At 44.2% G+C, this 19,675-nt stretch overlaps 1 protein-coding gene across 7 annotated transcripts in view; it reads left to right on the top strand.

The window, feature by feature from the left end:
• GDPD5 (glycerophosphodiester phosphodiesterase domain containing 5) overlaps positions 1-8,948 on the top strand; it is a 333,808-nt gene extending 324,860 nt beyond the window's left edge. For 5 of the 7 annotated variants that reach the window (XM_077451453.1, XM_077451449.1, XM_077451456.1 and 2 more), the window contains 2 exons: positions 5,435-5,518; positions 7,488-8,948. In XM_077451453.1, coding sequence (XP_077307579.1) covers positions 5,435-5,518; positions 7,488-7,603 — 200 coding nt within the window. In that variant the 3' untranslated portion in view covers positions 7,604-8,948. The remainder of the gene's footprint in view (positions 1-5,434; positions 5,519-7,487) is intronic. The other 2 variants (XM_077451455.1, XM_077451454.1) reach the window with 1 other exon arrangement.
• Positions 8,949-19,675: the final 10,727 nt, after the last annotated feature.

The raw sequence follows: 19,675 nt of genomic DNA, 5'->3' as shown, positions 1-19,675 counted from the left end.
CCAACAGACATACAGGAGAAACGCCTGTTTTCTTGGCTTCTTTAATAGAAAGTCCCGCCTCCTATGATGGACAGAACAGTTGTTCAATGGCAGGAGACAGGTCTTCCTTTTACAGAGTCCACCGTGTAAGCAAGAAATTCTTCGAAACCGGAACACAGGCTGCGCATGCCCCATGGGCCGGACTTAGGACATGCCTGTCCTGTCCTATATTGACATCAATCCCCTCCTCTGACTCTAGCTTCCTCTTAGGCACTCGTCATGTGGCCTGACAAAAGCAGATTTCTCTGCCACCATGTCTGAATTCTTTGGAAAACATTTGGCGCTTCTAGAACCGTCAGTTTGTAGAGGCCGGAAATGGCTACACATCCTCTATTACCCCTGACCCTGTTCAGGATTCAGAGGCAGAACCTACTTTATTTGAACATATTGTGGAGGACAGTATTGAGGACCCTAAACTTGTATCAGAGGCAGTAGAGGATTGTATGAGGTACAAGCTATGGCTTCATGTCATATGCTCTCTACTGTGGGCAGGGGCCGTCTTATCGAGCAGACACCCATGGGCACTGCCCAGGGGCCCCAAGTGCTCATGGGGCCCCATCAGGGCCAGCTCTGATCTAGGGGGATGCAGTACAGAGGTCAGGTGGCACGGTAACAGCATGCATTGCACGGTGATGTGACAGGGGAGAGGCAGGCTGTGGGTGTATCTCCCCTCCTAGAAGCGCTACCTGGCATGGTGGATCTCTGTTGAAGGAGATCGCTGTACTTCACATTGCATAGCTAGTACAGTGGCTCCTCCCAAGCTATTCGGTTTTTTTTTTTTTTCATTTAGCCCACTGGGTTGAATGAAAAAAAGCAAATAGTGTGTACCAGGCTTAACAGTGCTTGGGTGTTTCAGTGTTTACTGGGCAGCAACGCCCACCAGTCATAAGTCCCTTATGGCATTTTGCTTCCCAATCCACAATTGCCAGATAGATCAGACAGCTTATTTCCAGGCCCCCTAAAGAAAGGGTTCCTCCCTTCCTCATCAGAGCTCCGCCAAGGCTTTTCAGCATCAAGGAATTGTAATCTCAGATTTGCAAGGCCGCTACCTGGTCCTCTGTTCCAGTGGTGATGTTGCCTACCCCTCAGTTTATTGCTTTGGGACATCCCATGGCCTATGAAATCAAGTCATGTATTGTACGATTAAGACAATTGGAACTTTAACTTGCCTGTAAATTACTTAACTTCATGTATGGGACACAGGCGCCCTTGCCCCTATTCCTGGCTAAAAAACCTGGAGTCTCACAGAGGCGGTGTTATATGCATGTAATGTATGTGACAGCCCTAGCAAGTTTTTTTTTTGCCGGTGTTACTTGGAGGTGGCCCGAATATAACTCTATGAATACAAGGGCTGTATGCCAAGATAAGAAATTCACAGGCAAGTCAACAGTGCAATATTTTTTTATATTTTTGATTGTGGAACGAGGCCTTATTTTCTGGTTAACACTTAAAAGCGAATTCAGAAGAGAGGTTTTGTTCACTATAACAGTATCCGTTAAAAACCATTAGATTCCATCATTCAGTGGCCTATTTACAGTAAAGTAAATTATTTAAACACCAGAGATCTCTTGATAGCGGAATTAAGGCCCCTGACATTCCAAGAGATAATGGATATATCAGCCATGTCGCACTTCACACACACCACCTAACCAGATCCACAGGTCCCTCCCAGCCGTCGTTTCCCAGCACGGCCACCCCAGACCTAGAATCAAGAAAAGATCAGTTGAATGACACCGTATATGTAGTGGACCGTACTCCGTGTAAGTGGCAAGCAACTCCATTAAACAATCAAAAACAAAAAAACAACATGAAACTAAACTTTGTCCCCATCCGCAACTGCGGATACAACCCCCCGCCCCCCCACCCCACACCCCCCCCCAAACCTGAGGGTGCATAGATCCCCCAAATAACCAAAGAGTACATTGCTTAACTAGAGCGTGTAAACATAGCAAGAGGTGATGCCTAACGGCATTAGAGAGCCACAGAGATGCTGACATCCAGTGCAGATGAGGATAAGACGACATCTTGTCTCCCAGCTCCTGCCAGGGCCGCAGTCAGTGAGTACACACAGGTGCAAGTACCATACAGCCCACCCGGGTCCAGTCAAGTAACATAACATCCCCCCCGACCCCCCCCCCCCCCCCTTGAGAGTGGTTAACAGAAATGAGTCCATGGCAAAAAATAGAGAAACGGTATCAAGTCAAGAAAGTACCCCCTACCGCTGCCCCCTGGAACACAGTACCCCAAAAATTCGTCCGTGTCTAGAGGGGTATCATACCCAAACATGGGTTTGTCCGGGCTGGATGAGTACACAAGTCTGATACACCAGAAAACCCCCCCGATCCACCATCACACAACATCCAGGGGGACAGCAGCATAAAAGAAAACAGGGGAAAAATTATGAGCCAGAACCGAAGGCATCCATAGCAGCCAGCTAGAAGGCACAGTCATTCCCACAGCTCTAGTGACGGACCGGTAGCGACTCCAGCCAGGCGGCAGCCTCCCGCGGGTTGGTAAAAAATTTAGTGGTCTCACCATCCTGCACCCGTAGCTTTGCAGGGAAAAGGACACTATACTTGATGTTTCGAGCCCTCAGGCCTACCTTCACCTGGTCGAAGGATCTGCGGAGCTTCTGTGTTTCCATGGAGTAGTCCGGGAACATCATCACCGTGGCATTCTGGAAACGCAATTCACCCACCCTTCGGGCAGCTCGCAACGCTTCATCCCTGTCCCGAAAATGCAGGAGCCGGAATATCAGGGTGCGCGGCCTCGCTCCAGGAGGTCCCGGGGCAGGAGGGACACGATGCGCCCGTTCCACAGAATAGTATGGGGAAAACTGCGCATCAGGCAGCAGAGTCCGTAGCAGCTCCTCCACAAAGACCGCCGGGTTCTTCCCCTCCGCTCCTTCGGGGAGGCCAACCACGCGGAGGTTATTCCTCCGGTTCCTATTCTCTGCGTCGTCGGCCTTGTATTCTAGGGCACGAACCCGAGTGTGCAGGGTGCGGATGGACTCCGCATGGTCAGCCGCGAGGTCCTCAACCCGCCCGACCCGCTGTTCAGCCTCTGTAACTCTGGACCGGAGTTTGTCAAGATCCTGACGGACCAGGCCGACATCTAGCTGAACCGCTTCGATTTTGTTAGTCAGGGTAGCTTGACACGTGGCTATAGCCGCCATCACGTCCCTGAGCCCGATCTCTTCAGCACTGTCCTGGTCATCCATCTCCGTCTGGGACGCCATATTGCGCGCCCTTGCAGGGGGGGTCGCCGCTTGCAGGGCCGGTACCGAGGGGGAGTCCGAGAAACGAAGCTTCTTACCCCTGTGCCGAGTTTTGCAGGACATCCGGAGCACCTGTGGGTAGGTTGTGCAGTAAAAGGAACAGCAGGTAGTTAGGTTCAGGATAAAAAGGCAGCAGAGCTCTGGCTTCCACAACCTCTCAGGTCGCCATCTTGGACACGCCCCCCGTAAAGTAAATTATGATTGGATGATCTGCCCCCATGATCTTTATCCTGGCAGTATTTATTAAATACACCCATTACCATTTATTCTAATGACTTTACAGTCATGCACATGTACAGTCGTGCTCATAAGTTTACATACCCTGGCAGAATTTGATTTCTTGGCCATTTTTCTGAGAATCTAAATAACAAAAACCCTTCTTTCACTCATGGTTAGTGTTTGGCTGAAGCCATTTATTATCAATCAACTGTGTTTACTCTCTTTAAATCATAATCGCAACCGAAACTACCCAAAGGACCCTGATCAAAAGTTGACATACCCCAGTTAATACCGTATATTGCCCCCTTTAACATCAGTGACAGCTTGAGGTCATTTGTGGATGAGGCTCTTTATCTTCTCAGATGGTAAAGCTGCCCATTCCTCTTGGCAAAAAGAATTCCTGTAAATTCTTGGGCTGTCTTGCATGAACTACACGTTTGAGATCTCCCCAGAGTGGTCAATGATATTGAGGTCAGGAGACTGAGAGGCCACTCCAGAACCTTCACTTTGTTCTGCTGTAGTCAATGACAGGTCGACTTGGCCTTGTGTTTTGGATCATTGTCATGTTGGGATGTCCAAGTACGTCCCATGCGCAGCTTCCTGGCTGATGAATACAAATGTTCCTCCAGTATTTTTTGATAAAATACTGCATTTATCTTGCTAACAATTTTGACCAAATTTCTTGTGCCTTTTGGAGCTTACACATCCCCAAAACATCAGCGATCCATCTCCGTACCTTTTCATAATAGGTCTTGTTGACTCCTCCCAAAATGTAGCATTCATGGTTTTGGCCAAAAAGCTAAATTTTGGTCTCATCACTCCAAATGACTTTGTGCCAGAAGGTTTGGGGCTTGTCTCTGTGCTGTTTGGCGTATTGTAAGTGGGATACTTTGTGGCATTTGCATAGTAATGGCTTTCTTCTGGCAACTCGACCATGCAGCCCATCTTTCTTCAAGTGCCTCCTTATTGTGCATCTTGAAACGGCCACACCACATGTTTTCTGTTTTTCAGAGAATCCTGTATTTCGCCTGAAGTTATTTGTGGGTTTTTCTTTGCATCCCGAACAATTTTCCTGGCAGTTGTGGCTGAAACCTTAGTTGGTCTACCTGACCGTGGTTTGGTTTCAATGGCACCCCTTATTTTATACTTCTTTTAGATTAGTTTGAACACTGCTGATTGGCATTCTTAATTCATTGGATATCTTTTTATATCCCTTTATACAGTTCAGCTATCTTTTCCTGCAGATTCTTTGACAATTCTTTTTGCTTTCCCTATGACTCAGAATCGTCAGTGTAGCACTGGGTGAAAAGATGCAAGGGTCTGTCAGGGGTCCAGAAACTCATTGACCTTTTATATACACACACTAATTACAAGCAAACTGATCACAGGTGAGGATGGTTATCTTTAATAGCCATTCAAACTGGCTTGTGTCAACTTGTGTGCATGTTGTCAGGCCAAAATCACTGTAAACTTTTGATCAGGGTCATTTGGGTAGTTTCTGCTGCCATTACGATTTAAAGAGTAAACACAGTTGATTGGCTTCAGCCAAATACTAACCAAGAGTGGAAAATGTTTTTGTTATCATTCATATTCTCTGAAAAATGGCCAAGAAATCATAAATTCTGCCAGGGTATGTAAACTTATGAGCAAAACTTTATGTATGTGACCACTCTCTGCATATCGTAATAGCCAGGGGTCAGGCCATGCGCCCATGACCCCTGTTTCGACTCCCAGTAGTATAAAAGTAGGCCAAAACTAAACAATAGTTTTAGACGGCAAGATTATTTTCATATTATGAGATTTTATTTAAAGGTTTAGAGACTTTAGGAAATATTTTTTCTAGGTTACATTTTTTTTCTTAAGAAGTACTTACTCTGTTTTCATTCTGCGTTAATAAAGTGCCAGCATATTCTACAGAACTGTGCAAAACACAGTCAGAGCAGCCCCAAATTGCCAATACTCACACAGACCCGGAGGTGACAGGTAAGGGTGTCCGTCACAGCAGATTCCTTGTTCTCAATGTTTATAGAAGATTAAGAAAACTGTAGCTTTCAATCTTCATTTTAAACCATGATTTTTCCAATCCAACTATAAATTTATGTGAAAATTAACATAATTTTTTTCTTCAAGTGAATTCATATCGGCAATCTGATGAATCCATTGGCTGGGCTCTTGGGATAATTCCTATCTGGGCAATTTTGTACTTCATATTCCCTAGGTTCAGTGTTTGAGAGGTTTTTATGTATGATGAATGCCTCGGGTAGTGTGGACCTTCTGTGTCAACAGTGGAATAGCAAGGGATTCTCTATGGGATAAAGTCTTGTCCACAAAATCTTCCTGCATGGAGCATTGCGTTTTCATCATTTTGGTGCTGCCTGACGGGGCACAGCGCCTTTCCTTTTTCCTTTCAATATTAAATTGTATTTGGAGCTGCAGTAGTATGTGTAGACACGTAAAGATGTCCTATAATTCTGTCAGCAGAATGACCTCCCCTTTCTATGGCTTGCACTGCAAGGCAAGATGGAAAATGTAGTTGTAACCCCTGTTAGTAGTTTGGGTGATGCTTTTACTTTTGGCTACATCACTGAAGCTGGAGAGCCCTCATGACCATTTTATACAATGTTTGAGACAGTCGGGTTTTAATGCTTACATGTAGTTGATGCCACAGTATCGTTGGGTCACTTACTGTTGCCTATTCTAACCTCACTTGGCTGACCAAAACATGTGGGCCACCTCCATGTGAATGAGAAAGGTAAATGTGTACCGAGGTGCGTTGCCTCTGATGTAGGTCATGCCTCATTGCTGTTTTCCACTTTTTCAGTGATGGCGGAAAATCCCTTGAAGAAACATGTCTTTTCCTCCAAATCATAATTGTGTTAGTCAATGAAAAGAAGATCTTTAACCATTTTGAAATTATGTAATTGGATGAGACCAATGAGTTTGATTTTAGGATGCTCAGAGTAAGCCATATTGTGCTGTACTAATATTTAATGTAGCACCTCACTGGAGACCAGTGATGTCATTACAAATGCATCTTAATCGATTGCCACAGACCAGTGACACCACTGAAAATGCATCCTTTTCCCCCACTAGAGAACAGTGATGTCACTGTATATGCAGCCTAGCCATTTACTAAGGACAAGTGACCTCACTGATGATGCAGTCTGTCCATTCGCTAGATACCAGCACCATCACTGACAATGCAGCCCATCTATATACTAGACACTGGTGACATTACATTGAAAGCAGCTTTCTTTTATTTTTTTAATTCACGTGATGCTGGTGACATCAGACTGAAGCTTATTCTTTCACTAGAGACTGGTGATATCAGAGATTGAAGCCTGTCCATTCACTGAACCAGCCTTTCTCAACTTTTTTGCTCCAGAGGAACTCTTGAAATAATTTTCAGGTCTTGGTGGACCCAGCTAAAACCAGTTGGTAGTCAAAAGTAGAAAAATGCCCCTTACATTGTCTGCCAGTCATAAGTATGCCCAACTTAGAGTGGCCATTACTGTTATGAAGCTGACTGGAATTGACATTGGATCCGGAACCAGGTAGACACCATTAATTGGGGGGTAATCAATCACAGCTCAAGGAACCCCTAGCAACCTCTGCAGGAACTCCGGTTGAGAATGGCTGCACTACACATTGGTGATATTAGAATCTGTTGATATTACTGAAGATACAGCCTATTCATTCACTAGAGACCAATAATATCACTGAGAATGAACTGAACTGTTCACTAGAGGCCAGTGCTCCATAATGTAGCCTAGCCATTTAATCGGTGATCTAGTACTCTAGTGGATGGATTGATGGCTACAGAAGTTTTTTTTTTTTGTTTTGTTTTTAAAGCAGGTTGTGCTTATGGGTGAACCATTTGGCTTACAATATGGCTACCTCCTGTGGCAGATTCATGTATTTCTTACTATTTCATTCCTTCACATTTCTTTAGAAATCAACAACATAGACACAGCTGAAGAGCTCTCCTTGTGTTCAGATAATCGCTACGACGGTTTTGCCAATGACGCCATCACTCCAACCACAGATTCGAAGACCAGCCCCAGCTAGGATGTGGTAGATGACCGAAACCAACAAATGCTCTGCAGTTCTGGAACCTTTGCTGACGTCTACGTTTTCCAAGACGGGGAAATTTTGTGGGACTACTACTATTCCAGGACATTTTTTGTTTATTTTTGATTTTTTTTTTTTTTCTGTTGTATAATCTTGGACTGTGAGGTTGTATATATGTAGAAAATAATCTTGATCCCTTTTTTTTTTTTTCCTTTTTTTTGCCCTTTTGTGTATTTTGTGAGTAGAACACAAGCGAGTCCTTGTGTAAATTGTTGACTGAGCCGCAAGAATGTTGAAAGTGCAGCCTGGTATAGACTTGCGTTCTTCTTCTAATTATCTGTGGTCTCCTCTGCTGCTCCTTAAAGTTGCACAGTCTGGTGTAGATGACCTTCTTTTTTTTTTTTTCTTTAATTCCTTGTCTATTGTTTTAAAGAGAGCCTGTCATGACTGGGCAAATGCAAACATTTAAATTTCAGTCTTACAGCTCAACTGAAGTTGCAAAAATAGATATATACTCAGATGAGTTTCTCCAGTTGGGGCTTGTTTGCACCATAGCACATGTGTTAACGCACTGGTATGCATTTCTAAGTTGCACTGCAATACGTTTTTTAACCCTTTTTTTTTTTCCCTTTTATTTTTTTTATTTTTAAACCATATGGTATTACTTTATAGTATTATTGTGTAAAATTATTATTTTGTAAAAAGGCAAAATGTATATTTTATTTTTTTCCAGCGTCCACTGGTGCACATTGCCTTGTTCCTGTCCTGGTTGCTGGTGTAAATGAGCCCATGTAGAAGATGTTTAGTGTCTCTAATTATGACTGTAGCATCCACTAGATACCAAAGTTAATCCCAGCAAAACTCCTTAACTGGTCTAACTGACTCCCACTCTTCCTCTGCAGGGAGGAAGCTTTAGCTATGGAGTTGCTGTTACTCAGCTCTGTCGGCATAGGAGACTACAGCATTTTAACCTGAGATGGGGGAGTGAGTCTATAGGTGCCACAGACTGGAAATTTTAGGTAAAGTGTGGCAGAGGCAATAACAGTGCTGGGCCAGCTCCTTCATTCTAAAGCTTGACAATGTGCTATATTGTCTTACTCAGATTTTTGCTTCTGTGACCAGGAAGGCAGGAGTGTGGGGGTGCCTAAATAAATGTTTCACTAACTTTTAAGACTGAGTACCCACATTCTTGCATTGTCCCATGTGTAACTGGCTGTCTTTAAAGAATAGAGTCACCTTTTTCCCTGGCAACTTTCCAGGGTTGGATATAAAAAGAAAAATTCCACTTTTGAAAAACATCCCTTTAAATCCTATGGAAAAATAAAAACAATTTTTGAACAAATGTGATACTATAATGTGGGCTAGTAATATAGACTTTCCTATTGGGGAAGTATTCATTACCTGTGGTGTTCAGGTTGTTGAAATGTCGTAGCCCCCTGCTTTCCGAGTTGGAAAAGTCAGATACCTTTTCATGCTAAAATGTTTAGCAAATGACATCTTTACAAACCTGCAGTCATTCTTCTATCATTTTCCATGAAGAAAAATGGCTATCAATAGAATAATTTAGGCCTCATTTACATGGGTGCTGGGAACCGTACACAGTCAATAGTCTATTTACAATTCTCTAGCCAGGAGGCACTGTATATACGCAGCTCATTCAAATGTATGAGGATGCAGCAGCTGCACAGCCATGTTTACTATCCTGACAAGGGCGTGGGTTGCTGGCCCCAAATCCAGGTAGAGTGTGTTCAGGGCCACTCATGCACACACCTGTCACAGTAGGATGGACCAATGCATCCTCTTAGACTTGAATAGGCTGCCGGTACGCCTCACCTGCTGGCTAGACACACGTAAACAAATTGTGCATTTGCTGTGTACAGCGCCTGCATCAGAGAGGCCTTAGCAATGCCTTCAGCTGTCCTACTTTACAATCCACGGTACTATGACTGCGCAGGTCTCCTATATACACCAAAGTTAAGATTAGTTTTGGACTTTTTTTTTTTCTTATGTAAGGCTTTAAACTACAATCATGTACATAACAGACCCCAATAGGGGTTAAAAATAGAACTAAAGGCAAAAGTTTTTTTTTTTCTTTATCTTGATAGAGTAAGGGCTCTTTCACATGGGGCAGATCCGTGCTGATCCGCCCCATGGACATCTGCTTGCTCAACGTGGATCGCTCCGTCAATCCCCCGCTGAGCAGGAAGATGAAAGGTCCATCTCGGCATACTGTGCAGGGACGGACTTGTCAGAGCGCCGCTCTCCCCTATGGGATATCAGATGACGATGGACCGCAGAGTCTGTCGTCACCCGATCCGATGACGGAGGAAAAGTAGGTTTTTCCTCCGTCACACTTTTTCGGAGTGAACCGGTTCGGATGTCAGTGGTCATGTCACCTCTGACATCTGACGCTCCATAGAGCTCTATGGTGCATCCGTTCAGGTCTGCCTGAAAAACTGACAGGCGGACCTGATCGGGTCGTCCATGTGAAAGAGCCCTAATTCCCCTTTCACATGGGGCTGTCCTTTTCACTATGCTCCGTGGATCCCCGCTGGGCCGGCGGATGACAAGTACGTCTCTGCACTCTGTGCAGGGACGGACCTAAGGGAGGGTTATAACTCCTTTTGGAATTTTTTTTGGGCATCCTTGTCCATTTGCCAAAACAGGAAATTAGCAGAAATACCTGGGACATCTTTGGTTGTCAGCAGAGGCATCAGCCCTAGTGTCCCTACTGTAAAATTTCTCTTCTATTCCTGTTCTGCTGATAACCCAAAATTTTAGATCTTCTTCCACCTTCTCTTTTGTTGACAATGGTAAGCAGGACCAATAAGAGGGTGAGTCTCCCTAAGAAAGGCACTCTGTCCCAAATTAAGACCCCTTTCTCACTGGGGTGTTTTTCAGGCGCTTTAGTGTTAAAAATAAAATAAAAAAAAGCGCCTGTAAAGCACTTGAAAGAAGCCTCATCTGCAATCCAATGTGAAAGCCCGAGTGCTTTCACAGTGGGATCCCTTTCACAGTGGGATCCCTTTCACAGTGGGGTTTTTTTCAGGTGCTTTAGCTTTAAAAAAAAAAGTGGTTGAAAGAAGCTGCAACTGCAATCTCAATGTAAAAGCCCGAGTGCTTTTGCGCTGGCAGGGCGTCAAAAAAAAGTCCTGCAAGCAGCTTCTTTGCAGCGCTTTTGGGGCAGTGAATACACCGCTCCTAAAGCGCCCCTTCCCATTGAAATCAATGGGAAGAGCCTGAAAAGCGCTTTTGGCAGCAACGATTTGTGGGTGCTTTTAACCCTTTATTTGGTCACTAGCAAAGGTTAAAAGCGCCCCAATAGCGCTCGAAAAATGCTCGTAAAGCTCTGCTAGTTTAAGCGGTGCTTTACAAGCGGTTTTCAGGCGCTGACATTGTGAAAGGGCTCTTAAAGCACTTGGGCTTTCACATTGGGATTGCAGATGAGGCTTCTTTCAAGTGCTTTACAGGTGCTTTTTTTTTTTTTTTTTAACGCTAAAGTGCCTGGAAAACGCCCCAGTCTGAAAGGGATCTAAGGAAAAAGTTTTGCCTTAAGTTATACGTCAAGTGGAACATTTTTGTTCTGAATAGAGCGGGGGGGTGAGTTAGGATCTCCCTAGTGACACCAATAGCAAAAATAGGGCATTTCTTTGTTTCTAAATAGCAGTCGTAATAAAAACCTACCCAGGTCTTAAGCCTTTTCCATTATAAAGACTCATTCAGGCCTATGGGTTGTGTTAAAATAAACGGCAGCACCATGTACAATATTTTAAGTGTCAACCCAATTCACCTGCCTTCCTGTACATCACAACAGACAATAACACACCAATGTGTATTGTGATGTGCCACAGCTGGGAAAAAAAATGTCTGATTTAAAGTAGAACTATAAAAAATAAAATATATATATTATATACCCCCCACGTTCCTAAGTGTACATACCTTGGTAGAATTTCATTTTTCAGAGAATATGAATAATACAAAAACATTTTTCGCTCATAGTTAGTGTTTGGCTGCTGAAGCCATTTTTTTTTAATCAATCAACTGTGTTTACACTTTTTAAATCATAATGACAACAAATATTGACCCTGATCAAAAGTTTACATACCCTGGTGATTGTGGCCTAATAACATGCACACAAGTTGACACAAAGGGGTTGGAATTGCTATTAAAGGTAACCATCCTCATCTGTGATCTGTTTGCCTGTAATTAGTGTGTGTATAAAAGGTCAATGCGTTGCTGGACTCCTGACAGATCCTTGCATCTTTCATTCAGTGCTGCACTGACGTTTCTGGATTCTGGAGTCATGGGAACAGCAAAAGAATTGTCAAAGGATCTGCAGGAAAAGGTAGTTGAACTGTATAAAACAGGAAAGGGATATAAAAAGATAGCCAAGGAATTGAGAATGCCAATCAGCAGTGTTCAAACTATAATCAAGAAGGGGAAAATGAAGGGGTTCTGTTGAAACCAAACCACGGTCAGGTAGACCAACTAAGATTTCACTCACAGCTGCCAGGAAAATTGTTCAGGATGCAAAGAAAAAACACAAATAAAGGTGGTGAGGCTGTTTCAAGATGCACAATAAGGAGGCACTTGAAGAAAGATGGGCTTCATCGTTGAGTCGCCAGAAGAAATGCTACAAAGTATCCCACTTACAATAAGCCAAACGTATACCTGCTGGTGCAAAGTCATTTGGAGTGTTGAGACCAAAATTGAGCTTTTGGCCACAACCATTAACGCTATATTTGGAGAGGAGTCAACGTGGTCTATGGTGAAAGGTACAGAGGTGGATCACTGATGTTTTGGGGGTGTGGGAGCTACAAAGGCACAGGGTATTTGGTCAAAATTGTTGGCAAGATGAATGCAAATGTTGTTCCAGTATTTTTTTTGATAACATACTGCATTCAGCAGCCTACATTCTAACATGACAATGATCTAAAACACACAAGGCCAAGTCAACCTGTCATTGGCTACAGCCGAATAAAGTGAAGGGTCTGCAGGGACCTCTCAGTCTCCTGACCTCAATATCATTGAGCCACTCTGGGGAGATCTCATAATGTGCAGTTCATGCAAAACAAGCCAAGAATTTCCAGGAACTGGAGGCTTTTTGCCAAGAGTAATGGGCAGCTTTACCATCAGAGAAGATAAAGAGCCTCATCCACAAATACCACAAAAGACTTCAAGCTGTCATTGATGGTAAAGGGGGCAATACATGGTATTAAGAACTGGGGTATGTAAACTTTGTTCAGGATCATTTGGGTAGTTTCTGTTGTGATTATGATTTTAAAAAAAATAAACACAGTGGATTGATAATAAATGGCTACAGCCAAACACTAACCATGTGAATAAACCAAAAGAAAATGGAATACCCCGCTCTTAGACTAAAATTATAAAAAAATAAATACTATTTAAGCTGTTCCCCTCAAAGTGCAAAGACTGCCTTTGTGAGATGTGGGTTGTGGATAATGAGGGGGGTGCTATTATAATAAACCTTAGGTGATACCAATAAAGTGCTCTAGTGCTTAAAGTGGTTGTAAACCCTTACAAACCACTTTGACCTACAGGTAAGCCTAGATTAAGGCTTACCTGTAGGTCCAAGAAATATCTCCTAAACCTACACGGTTTAGGAGATATTTGCTGAAAGACAGGCACACTGAGCGCGACACCGTCAACAATGGAGATGCCACGCGTGTCGGCTCCCGTGCGCATGCCGAATGACAGCGGCGGAGCAGCGAGACCCCACCGAGAAGATGGATGAGGCGGACTACAGGGGACAGCGGTGACTTCACTGGCTCCTGTGTCAGGTAAGTGACACATAATGGACTACTATGCGATGCATAGTAGTCCATTATGCTTTGCTTTTGCAGGGAATGAAAGAGGAAGTAAACTCATCAGGGTTTACTTCCTCTTTAATAATACTGCAGGTATCTTACAAGTCAATACATGCTTCAATATACATGGAATAAATGAATTCAATCAACTCAAAAAGTGTCCATATACATAAAACTGAACACTAACCCTAAGTGAAAGAAAAGTTTTTGTGTTATCATTCATGTTCTCGGAAAAATGGCAAGAAATTGTAAATTCTGCCAGGGGATGTAAACTTATGAGCACAACTGTATATATACACATGATGGTTAGAGTAGGGAAAGGTTATGCCATAACCCATGTCCATTCTTTTTTGCCTTCTGTGTTTAATTGGGGAGATTTCCCTTTACTTCCTGTCGCATTGCCAAAACAGGGACGGTGAGGAAATCCTTGTAAATTAGGGGAATCCCTCGGGGAGCCTCTCAGCTCACCAGAACTAGTGTCCCCATTGGCAGATTTCCAGCCTATTTCTGGGGACAACCTAAAACTTCAGATTTTTCTTTTACGTTAGCTAATTCAGCTCTACTCCAAAACCCTGAAAAAATGTGGCCTTTAGTCAATTGTGGTCTGTTTGAAGCCCATTCAAATGGAACAGGTTGCCTTAAAGCGGAAGTAAACTCGTCTATCCACTGTCAAATAATAATAAAAAAAAAATCTTGGACATGTCATAGCACCAACTTCCTTCATCCCGCCTTCGGCTCACCTCTGACACCAGTCATAAATCCCACACGTGAGAAGGACATGGGGGTTTTCTGGAAGGAGAAGTATTGCAAGAGCCTTAGCTGAACCTATGAAACTATAGAAGCTGATGTGTTCCCGGAAAGATCCCATCACAATAAGGATACTTAGTCTGAAGGTTACACTGGGCATCTCTACAGGTATACGTCCCCTGCCAGAAACATGGTTCAAATTTTAAAAAAGGAATGCTTTGGGAATCTCTTCTACAATGGATGGCATGTACAATATGCCACACTTTCACATGGGGAATGCTTACATAGAGAACTTTAATACACTGCACCAGAGCTTGCTAAATTGGCTCCTAAAACTTCTACTAAATGCAATAAAAATGCATTCCTTGTTAGATTTTGATAAGATATTTCTACAGGTTTATTATGTTTGGTTTAAAAGCATAAAAACTGTGGACAAAAGCACAATAGGGGTATTTGGGTACAAATGGAGGCAAAAAAGATGTCAATTGTGTTAAGTTTTCTGCAGATGAAAGTGGAATGTGTAATCTCATCTTTTCAAATGAAGTCCCACCTCTGATTCTTCTGAATGGCTACTCTTGCATACACCACCGATGGAAAGTGATGATTACACCGATAATAATGATGACAAGGGTTCTTTCCTACTAACGCATAGGATGCCAGCTCACAAAAGCACCAGCTCCAAGCACGCTGACACAAGAACGCAGTCTAGGGGAATGTATTTTTGGTAGCTTATTGCTGATCACTCTAAGTAGGAATGGTAATTGGGGTGTAGGGTATGGGATACTCTAGACCAGGGGTCTCTAAACTTTCTAAACAAATGTTCTTCAAATTTTAGGAGTGGGGGGGGGGCGCCAGACTGGTCAGTGGGAGTAGACCGTGCCTATCTTTAATAGTAGGGGGAGGAATAGTGCCTCATTGTTGGTGTTAGTGGGAGGAATGGGGCCCTATTGTTGATGTCTGTGGGCGAAATTGTGCCTCATCCTTGCTGTCAGTAGGAGGAATAGTGCCCTACCATTGGTGTCATTAGGAGGTAGAGCACCCAATCCGTGTCAGTGAGAGAAATTGGGCCCCATCATTGGTGTCAGTAGGAGGCATTGCACCCCATCGTTGGCAGTGGGAGGAATTGTGCCCCATCTTTGGTTGCAGTGGGAGGAATAGTGTCCCATCGTTGGTGCCAGTAGGGTGGAATAGAGTGTCAGAAACTATGCCCCACTGTTACATGGGAAATAATGCCCCAGGGCTGCATAAAAGTAAGCAAGGGGCCACAGTTTGGCGACCACAGCTCCAGACAATATGACCCAATAGCAAGAGGACACACTTCTCTGAACTAAGCTTTTCCTAACAATCTCTCCACTAAGGTTCAGTATACAGTTCCCCCTCAAGGGACTAGAGGGACGGTCAGAATTCAAAACCCTATGCGAGCAGTCCCTCTAAGAAAACTATGGTACTTAGAAGGCCATGCAGCAGCTGTACACTCTTAGCTTCCTCTAGGTGCCTTACAGTGAAATTATCCAGACTGGATCCATCAGGTGAAATCTCAGGATGTTGGAGATTATTCACAGCTGTGACCTTGATGAACGTCCGCTCCAATCAGTAGAAAGGCCTGCGGGGGTGGAATCTCTGCAGTAGGAAGTCCCCTGTTGTTCTAGAGACTACACTATTTATTCGCTTCCCCAGTCACCTGCTAGACATACCACCCAGGGATTGATTGGCTGGTGCTCAATAAATATTTAGGCTGCCTATTTGACTCTACCCTCCTTCATGGAAAAATCCAAAAAACAGGAGGCCAGCCTGTGAATTCTAGGACAGCCAAAGCAATTGAAGACCACCTAGTAGCCTATCTAGGAGGATGGTACATCTCCAAAACCTGCAATACCTCCAAATGGGACACTGTATATTTGAAAAAAAAACTTCTTGATAAGTTGGGTTCTTCTTTTGCAGCACCCTTAGAATTTATACACAAATTTGGTTGTAAGAAGTGTATCTAGATGTTGCGTGATTAGGGCTGGGCAGTGGTTTATATGTTTCACTAATATATATATATATATATATATATATATATATACTCTGTATATGTAATTATATTGTCAGAAGTACTGGGACGTCTCAGTATTAGTCCGTAGGGTTCAATATTGAGTTGGCCCACCCTTTGCAGCTATAACGGCTTCAACTCTTCTGGGAAGGCTGTCCACAAGGTTTAGGAGTGTGTCTATGGGAAGGTTTAACCATTCTTTCAGAAGTGCATTTGTGAGGTCAGGCACTGATATTGGATGAGAAGGCCTGGATCGCAGTCTCTGCTCTAATTCATCCAAAAGATGTTCTATCGGGTTGAGGTCAGGACTCCGCCTGTCAGGTCAGTTAAGTTCCTCCACTCCAAACTTGCTTATCCATGTCTTTATGGGCCCTGTGTGTGTAAAGGCAGGTGTGCAGGGCCGTCTTAGCGTACACACCTGGGCGCTGCCCAGGGACCCCATCAGGGCTGGTTCTGTCACAATAAATGACCTTGCCGGTGCAGGATGCGGCCGAGGAGAGGTCAGCTGGAAGGACAGCAGTCTGTTCTCTGCATGGACAAGTGACAGCCATCAGCGACAGTCTTGGGAGTCGGGCGGCCACTTCTGTGGGTCTGGCTGTCACTTCTCCTCTCCTTCGCTCTTCCATGAGTCAACTGAATGTCGGCAGCTCCCCCTCTATGGTCTCCACAGCAGTAGGTTGAGTGAACTGTGCTGCCTGCGCCAATCCTGCACTGTCACTCATATTCTTACAGGAGGATTCAGAAAGAAAAGCACAAGACCCCTTGTAAACTGACCAATCCTTGATTCCCTGCTGTGCCTGGGCAAGCAACCCCACCCCCTGATGGTGCTAGATAAGTGCGTCTGCAGCAGGTGAAAACTGCAATTGGAGGAGATAAGGGGCTGTAAAATAGGTAAGTACACTGTCCAGACACCCCGCTCAGCTTGACAAATGTCCTTCTCTGTTGCTCAGAGCCGGTTCACACTATGCGGTGAGGGAAACCGCATGCAAGTTTGAACAGGAATTGCACCACATGGCTGTTCAAATGGCATGCGAATCTTCAGCAGTGCAATTGAAGTCATTCATTCTGTATGGCTCCTAATCGCACCAAATCCATTCCAAAATGGTGCAGGACCCTTTTTTTTTTTGCTCTGCACCAGAATCAGAGCACATGGGTGTTCACACCCATGCACTCCAATTCTGCAAATCACACTGCATTTTGCAAACCGATTTCAGTTTATCTTTAACTTGACATACACACCTGCAGCTGTTCGTATGAACAGGGTGGGATTTGGATGCGGTGCGGGATCTGCAGAAAATTTGTTGGTAATTTACAGTGCAATTGTGTGAACCGGCACCTCGTCTATTAGGGCCGGTTCACACTATTGCGATGAGAGAACCCTGCGAATCAACTGCAGGTTCCCACATCGCACTCGGCACGCCACGCACGGCAGTTCACACTGCCATATGCAAACTGCTGGGGAGTGTCATATGTTAACGACAACCCCATTTCAGCTCGCATATCGCACTGCAAACTGACAGTTCGGACATGAATCGGATTGCATATGTGTGAACACACATCTGATCCAATTCTGGTCCGAACAGAAAAAGGGGTCCTGTGCATGTTTGTGCCGAATTCGGTGCAATATCAGCCATGCTATCTGTATGGCTGACATTGCACTGCACAGACATCGCATGTAATGTGAACAGCAGTGTGCTGCGAATTACATGCGATGTCTATCATCACAATAGTGTGAACCGGCCCTTAGAGCCAATTCACACTGCAGTGATGCTGGAACCCTGCGTATCCGCATCGCATACAACTCGCAGGCAGATCACACTGCACTATGCGAACTGCTGGGAGTGTCAATAGAAAGATAATGACACCCCCAAATCAATTTGCATATTGCAGTGCGAACTGTCAATTCGGACATGAATTGGATCGCATGGGTGTGAATACCCATGCAATCCGTTTCTGGTGTGGACCAAAAATGGTGATTTGTGCGGTGCAAATCACAGCCGATGTCGGACAGCACAGCAGTGTAAACCGTCCCTAACTGTAAAACAGTCGCACGTGGATTGCTTTTCAGAGGTATTAGATAGGCGGTGAGGAGGTGATGCTAAAATGCTACTCCATCCCCACCACAACTAAGTGCATTGCTCATGGTTATTGGAAAGTTGCAGAACACATGTAAAATGCAGCTGGTGATATAATTCTTGCGGCAGTCACAAAGCAAAGCATCGTGGCTCCAGCATGTGTACACCTCCAGCTGCTGTCTTGTCAGCAATTTATTCCAGCTGCTGTGTTACAACGTGCTGTGCTTTCTTTTTTTAACCTCTTGTCAACCATATACTGTGGTGGAGCAGCTCCCTTGCACAGAATCACGTACCTGTTGGACACAGCGAGAGCCAACCAGCGGGTCCGGCAGACTTGACGTGCGCCGGCACCCTAGAGTTGCCACCTCATCCCTTTAGACCCGAACACATTAATTACACAGGTTCTGTGGCTAATTGAATGCAGGTAAGGCACTAAGTGAGTTTAATTACCACCTTAATCAGCCACAGAACCTGTGGACTTCATATCTGGTCAGGTTTAAAGGGATGAGGTGGCAACCCTACGCCACCCGCTGTTCATTCGGAATACAAGCAGAACGGCAGTCTGCCTATGTAAACAAGACAGATCACCGTTCTGTCAGTAGGGAAGGTATTGATTTTGTGTTCCTGCAAATCAGGAATATGGATCAATGTCTTCTCTTAGTAAAAGCTCCTCCCCCACAGTAACCAAGCACAGGCTAGGCACACAGTTAACCCTTTGATCACCCCTGATATTAATTAATTCCCTGCCAGTGTCATTAGTACAGGGACAGTGCATATTTCGTTTTTTTTTTTTTAGCACTGATCACTGTATTGGTGTCACTGGTCCCCAAAAAGTGTCACTTAGAATCTGATTTGTCCGCCACAATATTGCAGTCTCGCTACAAGTGTCCATAATTTGTAGACGCTAAAACTTTTGCACAAACCAGTCCGTATACGCTTAATGGGATTTTTTTTAACCAGTTTATAGTGCTAAAAATAAAATATCATTCCAAATCTATCCACTATCTATACCAGGGGTCTCAAACTGGCGGCCCTCCAGCTGTTGCAAAACTACAAGTCCACAATATTGCGTGTGTATATATGTACACACACACACACACACACACACACACACACACACACACACACACACACACACACACACACACACTGTATTTTCAATTGCTTTTTCCCAAAAGGGATCAAGAGGGCATCTGGGATCATACCGTCATGGTGAGCTTCTTGGCTGCCTCTCAGAATACTGGTTCTGTCATCTCCGCTCAACTTGGAATGCTAGGGAGCCTATTTGCACTTAAAGTGACACTAAAGGTTTGAATATTTTTTTTTTTTAATAATAAACATATCATACTTACCTCCACTGTGCAGCTCGTTTAGCACAGAGTGGCCC

Source organism: Lithobates pipiens, unplaced genomic scaffold (genome assembly GCF_037356315.1).
Source record: "Lithobates pipiens isolate NorthernLeopardFrog02 unplaced genomic scaffold, aLitPip1_a1.2 Scaffold_23, whole genome shotgun sequence".
NCBI lineage: Eukaryota > Metazoa > Chordata > Amphibia > Anura > Ranidae > Lithobates > Lithobates pipiens.
This window is presented reverse-complemented; position numbering and strand designations above follow the sequence as displayed.